Source organism: Pyrus communis, chromosome 14 (genome assembly GCF_041283825.1).
Source record: "Pyrus communis isolate YQ-2024b chromosome 14, ASM4128382v1, whole genome shotgun sequence".
Classification (NCBI taxonomy): domain Eukaryota; kingdom Viridiplantae; phylum Streptophyta; class Magnoliopsida; order Rosales; family Rosaceae; genus Pyrus; species Pyrus communis.
Window position 1 is genome coordinate 14,003,931 of NC_142578.1, and position 15,048 is coordinate 14,018,978.

The window sequence follows — 15,048 nt, forward strand, 5'->3', positions numbered from 1 at the left end:
CAAAACTTCAAGTTTGTACCCAGTTACCAATTGTAACACTCAAATAGGATTGGGTGGCATAGGCTTCAGGTTGATCAACATAGCTAAAGTAGTACATGGTCCCAAGCAAGGGTCAGGATTTTGGTACGTATGACCAACGACTGAGTGATGAATTGAAGGTGTTTAATGAAAGCTTCTGCTAGGCCATTTTGAGGTTCAATTACAAATCCAAAAGACGTGCAATACTTATCCTAAAGATATCTTAAAAAAAATTAAGGGATAAAGAAGGATATGAAAATCATATGAAGAATGAACAAATAATGAGTATATATAGAGTTTGGGATAATTTTTATAGTTTTGACTATAGGATTTAAAATCTAGCATTGGATTTTCTTTTACTGTTTGATTTGAGCAAAAACAAATATGTACTGTTAAAATCAAATTAAAAAATGGCCCAAAAACTGAATTTTAATTTGGACCATTGATCACCAATGGTACAGAAATCAAAAGGCTAACAATTGTCTAAATGCTACCGTTGGATAGTTGGGGCCTCCTGCCACTTGGGACCCAGTTGTCGGCCACTTCCCAAACTCCTCTACCCGTTTTCTTTTTTAAAAAAAGATGGGGTCTCAAACATTTGAGTCAGCCAAATAGAAATGCAAATTGGGTTTTAGTTTGCGTTCAAAACCAAATCGTTTGAGTTTTGGTCTCACCATTGGGTGACAAATTTTGGGTTTAGGAGTTGGCCTAAAGAGGATGTAAATCCATATGTATTTGATCAAGACTTTAAATGGATCCCTAGAAGTTCATGGGTATTTAACTAAGATTTAAAAGAGTTTATAAAACTCTATAGAAATCTGAATGTATTCATTCTGGATCTTAAAGTAGTTCATAAAACTTGATGTGTATTCTATTATAATTGGATTTTAAAGTACTTTAAAAGATGAAAATTTTTAATGGATTTAGAGGGCTTTTATAGTATTTTTTTAGGTTGTAAGAAATCAAGCCTCAACTCTATTAAACTCTATAAATTTGCAAATCTTTTAAAATCTCAATGAATACAATAATACCAAGTATTTCAAGATAAAACTCCACACCAGTAATAGTTGTTTAAATTGTCCATAATATTAGTAATATTGGGGGTAGGTCATGTTGGGCCTGAAAAAGTTATTAATAAATTGTTATCAAACTCATCATAATGACTGCTCCTAATATGATAAATGCTCTTAACGTGATGATTGCTCCTAACAATAAATTGGTACTAAGTGGCTAAAACAAAGTCATAACAAAACTGCAATCTAATATGAAGATTGCTATGTGTAGTCAATCTAGTGATTTTTTTTAACTTATAAATGAGATGTCTTAATTTTGAATATCTTGAATAACCAGTTTAAAAGAAATTTGTTCTACACCATTTAGTATAAATATATAATTATAATAAGAAAAATATAAAATTTTACTTCAATGGTAGGTGAAATGAATAATTAAAATTAAGATAGAATAGCTAATCGTTAAGAAGCACTCAGTGTGCTATGTAGCATAGTAGTGACTCCTATATTATTATTATTATTATTATTATTATTATGTGTCTTAACGTTCCGGTTTAGTGACGTGCATCTTACTTTTTTTTTTTTAATTAATTGGTCAAAGATAGGGAAATATGTTATAAATAGGCAAAAGTTAGAGATATGACCTTTGCTAGAGACAGAAGCGAAGTGTGTGCAATGTATCACACTATTTATTTTTTAACTATAACACAAAATGATTGTAGGTAAAGAAGGGAAGGAAGGGATATTGATATTATTGCTTTCACTTCTTTCTTATGTATTGTGATCAAACACGAAATGCTCCTTATATAGAGTCATATCCATGAAGAATCATAAAAATGAAATGAGTGGATTTTGAAAAACATCATAGAACAACAACAATGCTTTCTTAAGTCTTCCTTACTTTTCATCTTTGGCTAAAACATGTGGGCATTCATTCCCACAACTTTTACAACACTCTCCCTTGGATGCCCACATATCAACATCAATTGCCTCGTTAAAACCTTGCTAGGAAAAACCTAGTGGGAATAAAACTATAGCAAAGGAAAAATAGTACAACTTTGCTTCGATTGTTGATATAGTGTTAAGTATGCTTATGTTACCTCGTTAAAACCTTGATAGGAAAAATCCAGTGGGAAAAATCATAGTCGAAGGAAAAAGAGTACAACATGCATGTATCATGGATGTTTCCCCAAATATGTATATCCCTTTGATTCCACATTCTTCAAATTTAACTGATTGGTAAGTTGACGTAATCATACACTAGCTTCTGAAACGTGCACTTTGGTAGAGATTTGGTGAATCGGTCTGCCATATTTTCATTGGAACGAATTTTTATAACTTCAATAACTTTAGCTTTCTAATGATCATCTGCACTGAAAAACTTTGGAGATATATGTTTAGTCTTATTGCCCTTGATGAATCTTTCCTTCATTTGGGCAACACGCGCTGCATTATCTTCATGAATGATAGTTGGAGTGTCTGTTTTAGAAGGTAGATCACATGAATTCCACATGTGGTGGATCATTGATCTTAACCTAGAACATTCACGACTTGCTTCATGTAAAGCAAGTATTTCTGAGTGTTGGAAGATGTAGCAACTTACATGTCCAGTTTATGAGCAGGCTTTATGAGGATCAGAGAGAAACCAACATTTGGATATTTAATAAGGCTCTTGTCATTTGTGGATTTCTCGGAGTAGAAGAGACCCATGTCTATTGTCCCATTAAGGTATCGTAAAACATCTTTGACTCCCTTCCAATGATGAATTATTAGAGCAGAGCTATACCTTGCTAACAAGTTGACTAAAAAAAGCTATATCTGGCCAAGTACATTGTGCTAAATACAATAAAACACCTATTGCACTCAGATATGGTACTTCTAGACCATGGATTCCATCATCTTTTTTTGGATGAAATGGATTTTTCTTAATTTCCAAAGAATGAATGACCATTGGCATGCTTAGTGGATAAGCCTTGTCCATTTTGAATTGCTTTAGGATTTTTCCAATGTAAGCTAATTGATGGACCAAAATTCCATTAGCATAATGCTCGATCCACAGGCCGAGACAATATTTTGTTGTCCTAAGGCCTTTTATTTTAAATTCGCTTTTTAGATATTCAACAATTTTATTGAGATCTTCAGTGGTTCCAACTAAGTTCATATCATTGACATATATTGCCACTGTAGCAAATCCAGAATTTAACTTCTTAATGAACGCACAAGGGCAAATGACATTGTTAGTATATCCTTCTTTGATCAAATACTCACTGAGACGATTATACCACATTCGTCCGAATTGTTTCAGCCCATATACTGATCGCCTTAATTTGATTGAGAGCATACCTCGTGGTTTGTTGGTTGTTTCAGGCAACTTAAGTCCTTCTGGGACCTTAATATATATGCAAGTATCTAATTCTCCATATAGATACATGGTGATGGCATCCATAAGTCGCATGTCAAGTTTTTCTAAAACCACCAAACTTATTCAGCAATGGAACGTAATTGCGTTCATTACAGGAGAGTATGTCTCCTCATAATTAGTTTCAGGTCTTTGTAAGACCATGAGAAAGAAGAATTCCAGGGCTTTCCAACCATATATGGCCCATTTTCTAATTTTTTCTGAGCACTTCGGGGCAAAGCTCGCAAGTTATCTGTTTTGCAAGGGCCTTTTCTAGTGGATATTAGGCCACTTGTGGGCTATGGTCTGGTCTTGGGCGAGTTGGGCTTTAAACTATCCATTCTAGGCTCTTAAGATATTCAAAATAAGATGATTTCTTCAAGCCCTTACTTTCATCCTGAAATACAATACAAACAACAAAATACCATGTGATACATAAAGATTTTAAGTCAAAAACCTAAGTAAAAGAGGGCATATAAATATGACTTTATGCACTCAACAAACGAGTCGTGCTTTATATCTTATAATCTCATTTTTCTCATTGCGCTTTCTTGTGAATATCCATTTGTAACCCATGGGATTTACTCCAGGAGGAGTTTGGACTATTGGTCCAAAACACTTCGCCTTTCCAAGGAATTTAATTTTGCCTGGATTGCATCTTTCCACTTAGGCCAATTCTGTCTTTGTTTGTATTCATCAACAGAATGGGACCCAATATTATCACTTAATATGATTTCAGTGGCTATTACGAATGCAAACATGTCGTCGATGATTATTTCATTTCAATCCCACAATTGATTATTACATGCATAATTTATGGAGTTTTCTTTACTTTCATGTACTTTTATCTCTTCAGGGACATGTGTCTCTTCAAGGACATTATCTTTTTTTTTCTGGAAGTATAGAATCATGAATTGTGGATTCGTCATTCATTTTCTTCTCCTGAATGATTTCATTTGAATTTAGTTGTGCCCTCATCTTTCTTTTCCAAGGGGCTGAATCTTTTACCACGCTTCAGGAGTGCAACGGATGAATCATTCGTTGCTACTTTATTTTGTCCAACAAAGACATCAATTCTTGCAGGTGCAGTTGCAGTTGGTATATGTGATTATTTCATTTTCGTAGCATCATTAAATGCGTCTGGCATTTTATTAGCAATACTTTGAAAATGAACAATCATTTTCACTTCATTTTCTTAAGGGCTTCGTGGATTAAAATGAAATAAGGTAGGTACAACCATGTCAGTTCTTACTGTTCTTTTGGAACAGTCTTTTCTCCTTCTGACGGCGAGAAAATTGTCTCATCAAATGATAATCCGCAAAACGAGATGTAAAAATATCACATGTCAAATGTTTCAAATATCTAATGATAGATGGTGAATTAAAACCCACATAAATTCCTAATCTGCGCTGAGGTCCCATTTTAGTGCGCTATGGAGGTGCAATAAGCACATAAACAGCACAACCAAAAAACTCGTAGAAGTGTCATGTTTAGCTGATTGCCAAACACAAGTTGTACTGAGAAGTATTAATGGTTGGCTATAGGTCTCGATCGAACTAATGATGTAACATGTAAGATGGCATGTCCCCATGCAAAAACTAGCAATTTTGTTTTCATGAGCAGAGCACGAGCTATTAATTGAAGCCGCTTGATAAATGCTTCTACTAAACAATTTTGAGTATAGACATAAGGAATGGGGTGTTCGACATTAATGCCTAGAGTCACGCTGTAATCATCAAAAGTTTGAGACGTAAATTCACTAGCGTTATCAAGTTGGATTGACTTAATAGGGTAATCTGGGAACTGTGCTCATAATTTAATCATTTGAGCAAGAAGTCTTGCAAAAGCTACATTTTGAGTAGACAAGAGGCAAACATGTGATTATTGGGTAGATACATCAACCAAAACCATAAAATATCGAAATGGTCCACAAGGTGGTTGAATAGGCCCACAAATATCCCCTTGAATTCTTTGCAAAAATGATGGGGATTCAACATCAATCTTTAATTGTGATGGTCTAATTACCAACCTCGCTTGAGAACAAGCCTTGCAAGGGCTATCATTTGATATAGCAATGTGTATTCTCAATAAAGAATTCTATTAAAGTTGATAATGATTTTACACATCATGGGGGATCTTGGATGACCCAGACGGTCATGCCAAAACATGTAAATTTTTGGATCAATGAACTTCTGGTTCATGACAGTATGTGCTTCAATTGTCTTTATGTATGTATAATACGATGCATTCGATAAACCACGTAACTTCTCCAATGCATGCTTCTGGGTATCATTAGAGGTAATGCATAGATATTCCACATTTTTTGCACTTTTTGTTTCAATATGGTATCCATTTAAACGTATGTCTTTAAAACTCAACAAATTTCAAGTAGATCGAGTAGCGTACAATGCATTTTGTATGGACAATATTGTTCTATATGGTAACATGATCTGGGCTTTTCCCGAGCCTTCAATTACATCTGATTGACCTGATATTGTTGTTACCTTTACTTTTATAAGCATTAAGTTTGATAAATATTTTCGATCTCAAAGTGTTGTATACGTGGTGGCGTTGTATGCAAGACAAATATCTCCGCCATTGCTCTTGTTTCGAGAATAACCATAGTTTTTATATATGCTCTTTGAGTAAGGGAATCATAGTTAAAAATAATTTATTCATAACAAAAAAAAATTGAAATGCCACTTTTATTGAATTAAAATACAAGCTTTAAACTACAAGTTTAGATAATAAGAATACATTAAACATAAAAATGATTCAATCGGACCGATATATTTCATTCCCTCTTTCCACAATGAAGTCTGAAACATCCAGGTGAGTTGTGTTCGATTACCCTGATAAATCTAGCATTAGATCATGTATATCCATTGGTTTAGTCTGGTCGATGAAATTGGTTTCGACACTCTTTTCTTTAAGGGAGGCTTGATGTATGTCTACCAGATGTTTTGGGGTATGACATGTACACGCCCAATGCCCATTACCTTCCCCATTGCACCAGCCTTGCCTTTGACCACGTCATCGTTTGTAATTATTGCCATGATAGGATGTGGTGTTCATTTCAAGAGAAGTAGCATTCACTTCTGGGAATAATGTCGATTCAGTAGGTCGGGACTGTGATTTTTTATCAGGAGCTCATTGTTCTGTTCAGCGACAAGGAGCACCGATATTAGCTGGTTGTACTCAGTAAAGTCTTGCTCTCTATATTGTTGCTGCATGAGCATGTTAGAGACATGATATGTGCTGAAAGTCTTTTCCAATATATCTTCCTTAGTGATGTTCTCCCCCACAAAGATTCATTTGGGAGCTAATTCTGAATATTGCAGAGTTATACTCAAGAACTGTCTTATCTTAGAACCTTAGGTGTGTCCACTCATAATGAGTAGTTGGGAGAAACACCGTTTTTTGGTGATTGTATCTATTTCTTAATGCCTTAATGGATCTTCAACCGTTAGGTACTCGCTCTTCAATCCTTCATCAAGGTGGCGACAGATAAAGATCATGGCCTTCGCTGGATCTATGTTTTACTCTTTGATGGTGTCTCCAAGGTTTCCTGCCTCCAGATGGATCTTGGCATCCACTACCTAAGGTAGTTTTTCCCAATAATATAAGGGCAACAAAATCAAGTTTTGCCAAGTTCACCATTCTCTTTTTCTGAAAGAAAAATGAGATGTGTAAGAACTTACAATAATATGTATTTTAGAGGAATGCAGTGTTAGAACTTCTGGTTTCGACAAATTTTTCTTCAGGCCAAAATGATAAGCACTCGAAACTTCAAGCTCGAGATTTACATAATTAATGAGGAAGGCAATTGTATTGCACTACTCTAATTGAAGTAATATAACGTAAGATTGGCGATTATACCATACCACTAAAGCAGCATCAAAATTTAAATATGCAGTGCAGGATGGGCAATCATATTGCACCAACTAAAATTGTAGTAAAATTAAATTTGCAGTTCAAGATGAGCGATTGTACCGCACCATCTAAAATCGTAGTAAAATTAACATATATAAACATTAGGTTAGTAATTAGGAGTTACACCAAACAAGAAATAAAAAATATAAGTAATTGTTATATTGAAACTATGAGAAGGCATGGTGCTAGTAGATCTTGACGATGGTACATCAAGGGGAGAGGCAGAGGAGGAAGAAGGACAATAAGATCCTTAAAGGAAGCATTTTTCAGCGAAGGGAAATGAGAATTGGTAGGGTTCAAAGAGTCGTGCTGATAACGTGTTATAAATAAGCAAAAGTTAGAGTGATAACTTTTACTAGAGACTGGATCAAAGCTGATGTAATATATCCAACTATTTATTTTCATAACCATAACACAAAATGATTGCAGGTAAAGAAGGAAAGAAAGGAATATTGATATTATTGCTTTTACTTCTTTTTTGTGTATTGTGATCATACACATAATGCTCCTTAGATAGAGCCATATCCATGAAAAATCATAAAAGTGAAATAAATGCATTTTGAAAAACATCATACAACAACAATGCTACTATTTTTAAGTCTTCCTCACTTTTCATCTTTGGCTAAAATATGTAGACATTTATTCCAACAACTTTTACAACAAAATATTCATAAAACAAAGTCATAACAGACAAATTACAAAGTACGTAGTCCTAAAAGACGACATCTTACTTGAGAGTTTATTGGCTACTAATGGGTTTGTCTTGTATAAATGGATAGATTTTTCAATGTGATTGGCACACAAAATGGTACATCATGTATAATTATACAAATAGTGAGATATACGTGTTAAAAAATTAATAATTTATAAAATAAAAATTTCCACAGATTACATATAAAAACGCGTGGTGTACTTCGTCACACTGAAAAGAATTTCGTATAAATGGGGAAACAGAATCTATGCTTGATTATCGGGTATTTGCTGATAAACCCGTAAATTGGTCTCACACAGAACATTGTAACATCCACAGAGAGAGACAACCGGCGAGCTGAAGAAAAGGAGAAAACCCATCGTCGCGAGCTCAGGTTGCGAAAGTTGTAAGCGAATCAGGAGGTATTGGGTATCCATTGCAGTTGTCCGGATCTGTCAATATAATTTTTTGATTTAGGTTTTTGTGATGGTTTGTTTATCATTATCAAGATGGATGAATAGGAAATGAAATGGCCAGTGATTTGGGTTCTTGTTGATGCTTCCTTGTCTTAATTTTCTTGTTCATCTGTTCTTTATGAGTTAATTGCATATAAAAGTTATAACCTTTGACATGCATGATATGTACCAAAATATTGGGTAGGAGGAAATGAGGAGTTTGATTATCACCCCTTTTGGACAATTGGACAAGTTTGTTTTTATGTATAGATAATGTTTTGGTATTCTTGTTCTTCATAGCAACACTATCAAGTTTTTGCGGATTGTTAATATGCATTTGAAATTTGGTTTTTCTTTTTCACTGAATAGAATTTCTAGTGGAAGTAGTGAAATTCAACGAAGTCATGTTCATGTGAAACTTTAAGTGTCCATTCGAGAGGACCGGTTGAGTTTTAGAAAGAGAGAGATGCTGAAAAGCACATTGGACAGAATTGTGAGGAGTCATCGTAATGTTACTTCTAGTTGCAGTATCAGTAGTATCAGTAGCATCTGCGGAGTTCCCAAAGAGAAGGTAGATTGCGTGGTAATAGGGGCGGGTGTGGTGGGATTGGCGTTGGCGAGAGAGCTTGCTCTAAAGGGCAGAGAGGTGTTGGTGTTAGATTCAGCTCCCACCTTCGGCACTTCCACCAGCTCCCGCAACAGCGAGGTCATCCATGCCGGCATCTACTACCCGACCCATTCCCTCAAGGTACCCACAAAATCAAATATAAAAGTCATAAACTTTAATGTCAAGAAATTCCCAATTCTTAATTTGATTGTTGAAAGCATAATATATCCTTTAACTTTTTAATGCATTTGGCAGGCAAAGTTTTGTGTTAGGGGAAGAGATTTGCTGTACAAATATTGCTCTCAACACAATATTCCTCATAAACAAATTGGTAAACTCATAGTTGCAACTAGGTCTTCCGAGATTCCCAAGTTGCATAATCTAATGCATCGCGGGATTCAAAATGGAGTTGATGGTTTGGTAATGATGGAGGGTTCAGAAGCCATGAGAATGGAACCTGAATTGGCATGTTTGAAAGCCTTACTATCACCGCTTTCTGGGATTGTGGATACACATTCGCTCATGCTATCTTTGGTGGTATTTCTATTCTCTTCTTTCTCGTTTCCTATTTTAGTTACACTAGGATCAACTCAAGTACATGCTTCAGATAAAATTTCGGTATCTTTAATCGAATATTGGATTTTATACGATCTAGTATATATCACCCTTAATCCCCATATGGGTGCAGGGAGAAGCTGAAAATCATGGCACAACCTTCTCCTATAATACTGCTGTTATTGGTGGCCATATTCAACAAAATCATCTATGCCTTCATGTTTCTGAAACCAAAACCCTTGAAAATTGGAATGGAAAGTTTCCGTTGCAACCAGAGATGATACTTATTCCTAAACTCGTTGTGAACTCTGCCGGCTTAAGTGCCCCTGCCCTTGCAAAGCGATTTGATGGCCTCCGAACTGAACATATTCCTCCTTCCCATTTGGCTCGTGGATGCTACTTCACTTTATCAAATACTACAATCTGTCCGTTCAGACACTTGATTTATCCTATACCAGAGGATGGTGGCCTTGGTGTGCATGTTACCCTGGATTTAAATGGTCAGGTCAAGTTTGGCCCTGATGTAGAATGGATTGATGGTGTTGATGATGTTTCAAGCTTCCTGAATAAGTACCATTTCTTTATCCCTGTTGTCCACTCTATTATATTATGTAGTACTGTCTACATTGTCCAGTATGTTTTATTGGTTTAAGTGGTCGCAACTCAGTCCAAAAATTTCTATCCATGCTTGTACAGAAGAGCATATTCCTTAAGCCTTTTTATTTATTTATATTTGTGTACGTAAATTATGTTGCCTTCCTATGTTGAAACAAATTCTGGTGTCTCACATAAGTTAGGCTTCATTAGAGCATGCATTTGATACTAATGTTGTCGCCTCAGACAATGATCAAATGGAGGTCCTAGGGTGAACCGTAAATTGTAATGTCAATATTCTTGTAGGGAGTTTTTTTAGGATATATCGTTGCTTATATACGTTCCCATGTTTGTTTGGATGCTTAATGCTTTTAGGCTAAAATCTTAATGACCTGATTGAGGTGCATCTGATGTTGAGTGTGATGTTGGACAATCTTAAAAACATGACAAGGCGTTGGTCACAGGTTTGACTATTCTGTATGTATGAATCGCAAAGAGCTATTTTACCCAGAGATAAGGAAGTACTACCCAAATCTAAAGGATGGGTCTCTTGAGCCAGGCTATGCAGGGATTCGACCGAAGCTTTCAGGTCCTCGACAGTCTCCAGTTGATTTTCAGATACAGGTAGTTTCTTGCATATTTTTCCTACACCCGAACCTGAGATTTTAGGACTCAATTTGATTGTTGTCTCATCTAGCATGAGAGTTACGATCGATTAGAATACATGAGCATGTAAAGTAATAGAATCTACATCCCTCACGTACTTTATATATAGATATAGGCTTATTATATTAACAACCCATGTATTAAACCCCACATACTTAATACACCCTACATTTGCTTTTTTAATTAAAAATTATCTTAATACATCCCACATACTTCTCCGTAATACCCTCATACCCCACATTCTCAACATACACCTTACATTTTCTCCATACCCCACCTTTTCTATACACCCCACATTTTTCAAATCTTGTAACACTCATTTTTCAGCGTCTTATGATTTTGTTTTTGTTCTCCTCTGTTGTTTTTCGTTCATTTTTAAACAGCTTAGTAGGCTCATTGAACTGTGACTCAAGTTTTCTGCTTCACCATCCAAATCACGCTCTAACGTCTTAGAAATTAAACGTTCTATGATTTTATTTTTCATCTACTCTATTGTTCAAGCAAGGGCTTGCCTGTGTAGCCTATTAATTTTCGATGGTGATTTTGACACGTGAACGATTAAGTTGTGCTTTGATGTAGTATCTTACGAAACAATATTTGGCCCGTGTAATGAAACCAAAAGCTCTTACCAATTTGTAGGCATTTTTCATATGAAAAATTATGGTTTGCTAACAAATTTTATGGCTATCGGATATCTGTGCTCATCCAATTTGTAGTATTCATGCTTCCTAAATGCTTTGTACTTTCTATTCTGTTAGATAAACCTAGTTGAGAATAACCACAAAAAAATGGAGGGTGGGAGGAGTTTTGATAGTTGATGAAGATAAATAATAAAAGTGATTTGTGGTGCATTTAGAAATTTTTTATTTTTTAAAACCTAATATGGTCAAAATTGTCATTGCATAGTAGGATACATAAATCATTTAGTATTAAAATTTAATGTGGGGTGCATTCAACATTTTATGGGGTGCTAATATAAAAATCCTATATATATATATATAGGGAATTGTTATTAGCACTTCAAAAATCTCATTCTACACTCCAAACTTTCTATAATAGGAAAGAAAAATACACTTGTGAAAAGTGTGAATGAGATTTTTGGAGTGTCAATAATACTTCCCTATATATATATATATATATTAATCACTTACTACACAACCAAAAGTGCATAGTACTGATTTTTCCGTTGAGCCAAGCAATTTCTTTTCTGCCCAAGATCTTGTGATAAACTAATAAAACCATCTCACTGCTGTCACAGCACCTAGCACAAATTGGCCTGGGAAAATCTCTGGTTTTAGTTTCTAAAACTCAATGTAGTGTGCGGAGCTGTCTTGTCATATTTTTATGTGGTTGAAACGTGTTAAAGACACTATCTTACACTTGTAGGTGCTATGGTTGCTTTATAGATGAAGAGGTTCAGTAGAGTACAACATTGATAGTTCTGTTGATATATCCTTTTACGGCTATGTAGGGGCAGGATGTTCATGGGATAACTGGTCTCATCAACCTTTTTGGAATAGAGTCGCCCGGTTTAACTTCAAGCATGGGAATTGCAGAGCACGTAGCAACAAGATTCTTCAGGGGGTAAGGAACCCTGTCTGAAGAGGCTAAATCTGTTACAACCAGATCCCTCAGCTCTTCTCAGCTCCTTCCTCCCGTCTCTCCCTCTTTCCTCCTCATTCCTTTGTAATACAAAGTTTGTATATACTTTTCCCATTTTTAAGCACTTGTCAATATGTAATTATTCTCTAGTTTCTAGAGTGTCGTGGTTTGGATTTTTTGTAGTTACGGAAAACAATCCTGTCTATGCAGTTGGTGCGTGTTCAATAACCGCTGGTTTCCCTCTCCTAACAACTAACTAGATGTCACTTAGTATTACGGTCACGTAATATTCATTTTTACTTGTAAGTGAGAGGTCTTAGGTTCAATTCTTGCTAAAGGAAAATTTGAATCTCATTATTGCCAGTTTATTGTCAGACTTAGTTCACTCATTTGGGGTGTTTGTTTTCCCTCACTAAAATTCACTGGACTAGATTGGACTAAACCTTAGTCCAGTCTCGTGTTTGTTTCCTAGAGGGCCTAGGTTTAAGGAGTAGCTTTCACTCGCTTCGACTAAAGGAGGGACTAGCCGGTCTTAGCTAAACCCCTCAAAAACCAAGGGATTGCTAATCCCATCTCCAAAAACGATCGCACGATGCGAGTCCGCAAGCATGCTTCTAGACAAACTTCGTTTGTGAACCCATTTCCCAGATCTGAAACCTAGCCTCACCACTGCCTAAATCTCAACACAAAATTCAACAAAAAATGCAAAATGATAACAACAACAATCCTAATAGAAAATTTCTTCCTTATTCTTGAAAATTCCTAGAATGTTTTCCTTTTTCCCATAAAATTTCGGAGAGAAATGGATAGAGAAGGGGAGAAAGTAGCTTTGGGACGAAGAGAAATTGAGAGACAAAGAGGGAGGAGAGTAGTTTTGGGGACGGTTTTGCACATGAAAAATGATTTTGAAGGTTGTGGTTTTGCAAGACAAATGATGGAGAAAATGAGTGTCATGGGGGATGAAACTAAAGGAAGAAAAGAAAGAACTCTCCAAAGAGTCTAGAGAGAGGTTGGATAAAAAATTAACGAAACTAAAGAGTATTCTAGACACATAGAAGAAAGGGAAATACCACAAAATGGGACAATTTCTTAATCTTGGGACAGAATTAAGACAAATTGGCCATGCACATGCCATACACACCATGCACAAAACCAAAATTACTATAATGCCTACATATAAATACTAAAAATCCTCAACTCATTTCATCATTGTTCTCATTTCTTGGAGAGGGATGTCGAGAGCTCTGTGAGCTCTGGGTTTTTAGGTTAAGCTCAGATCTTTAAGCTCCGATTTCGAATAGAGGGAAGTCGAGAATGAAGATTCGAAGTGAGGGTTTCTTGTTTGCATCAATGTTTCATCCTTAAAAATATCATTTTTGTACCAAATTTTGCATTTTGGCCGAAAAATTCCATTCTTTCTAGCCAGTGAAGCTTCGGCAACCATATTTCCACTGCCATTAGGTTCGTTTGTCTCTCTCATCTCTTTCTCTCAAACTTGGTCATTGTCTTCATTTCTGCAACTAATTATTAGTTTGTTCGATTAGATTTTTTGGATTTGCATAGATGGGAAGTAGAACAAGAGAGGGATGGGGAAGAGAGGGCTCGAAATGTGTTCCGGAAATTTTATTTGTTTATGGGTTTTGTTATTTTAGATTTCTGGGCTTCAATCTTAGAGTTTTGCATTTTAATTGATGCTCAATATTTGTTAATTTTGTTATGAACTTGCAAATATTTGTGAATTCGATCTCAAATTGGTGTTTGTTTGTAAAGTTTGTGAATTAGAGGTCTTAGTACAATATATAAGAAATTGTATACGAAATGCACAATTATCTTACTTAAGGCATTTGCATTGGCACAATTATCTTACTTGAGGCAATCTCTTTTGTGTACAGGTTGGATGAAGAAAGTAAGAAAATGGAATGTCAACAACAAAGTTGATGGATCTTGGTGGTTAAGCCAAGTTTCGAATCATGCGGGAAAAATATTGTTGTGCAGTTTCCTCTATTGTGTATGTTTTTGTTTATTTGTACAGTTCATAGGCATATGATTTGAATATTTTATTTTATTTTATTTTTTGTTTCCCAACTATGACAGTAAACATTGTAGTTATTGCTAGTGAGAGACTAAAATTGTTAGTCTTTTGTTTACATATGCAGTGATACGATTGCCAGTCTTCCATAAGATATTGTATCTTCCAAAACCAACTTTATGTTCTATTGAATTTGTCCATTTTTTTCACGTTGCAGTTATGTTGTGGTTGCTGCTAATTGTGATAACTTGCAAGTCTGAAGAAGAGAACTTGATGACCTCTTAAGTAAGGCATCGCTAAATGGTATTCCACTGCTAGTAGTACGTAACGAGATTGACAAAAATGTAAGTGAACCTCTTCATACTTTGTAAGGAATACGGTTGCCCATTGTGGTGGTTTACTTTGAACAGATCGATGTTTGTGTTATTTGTTACATATGCATATGTTTATTTTACATTTGAATTGTGTTTGTTTTACACACAAATTGTGT

The 15,048-nt window shown here is 35.4% G+C and overlaps 1 protein-coding gene across 3 annotated transcripts; it reads left to right on the top strand.

The window, feature by feature from the left end:
* Positions 1–8,283: 8,283 nt before the first annotated feature.
* On the top strand, positions 8,284–12,757 carry LOC137713039 (FAD-dependent oxidoreductase family protein). 3 transcript variants are annotated; one of them, XM_068452271.2, is made up of 6 exons: positions 8,284–8,472; positions 8,875–9,253; positions 9,368–9,649; positions 9,801–10,237; positions 10,726–10,885; positions 12,399–12,757. In XM_068452271.2, exons 2-6 carry the CDS (start codon positions 8,972–8,974, stop codon positions 12,513–12,515), a joined length of 1,278 nt encoding a protein of 425 aa, XP_068308372.2. In that variant the 5' UTR covers positions 8,284–8,472; positions 8,875–8,971; the 3' UTR covers positions 12,516–12,757. The 3 variants fall into 3 exon arrangements, with proteins under 3 accessions (XP_068308372.2, XP_088540588.1, XP_088540587.1); XM_088684462.1 differs by having other exon boundaries at positions 9,768–10,237; positions 12,399–12,738; XM_088684461.1 differs by having other exon boundaries at positions 12,334–12,473.
* The last annotated feature ends 2,291 nt before the right edge of the window (positions 12,758–15,048 follow it).

Excerpts from the sequence above, each read along its gene's own strand:
- LOC137713039 (XM_088684462.1), top strand. The coding sequence starts at position 8,972 with ATGCTGAAAAGCACATTGGACAGAATTGTGAGGAGTCATCGTAATGTT. Across the intron at positions 9,254-9,367 it reads ACCCGACCCATTCCCTCAAG|GCAAAGTTTTGTGTTAGGGG; the intron begins GTACCCACAAAA and ends TGCATTTGGCAG. Across the intron at positions 10,238-10,725 it reads GTTTCAAGCTTCCTGAATAA|GTTTGACTATTCTGTATGTA; the intron begins GTACCATTTCTT and ends CGTTGGTCACAG.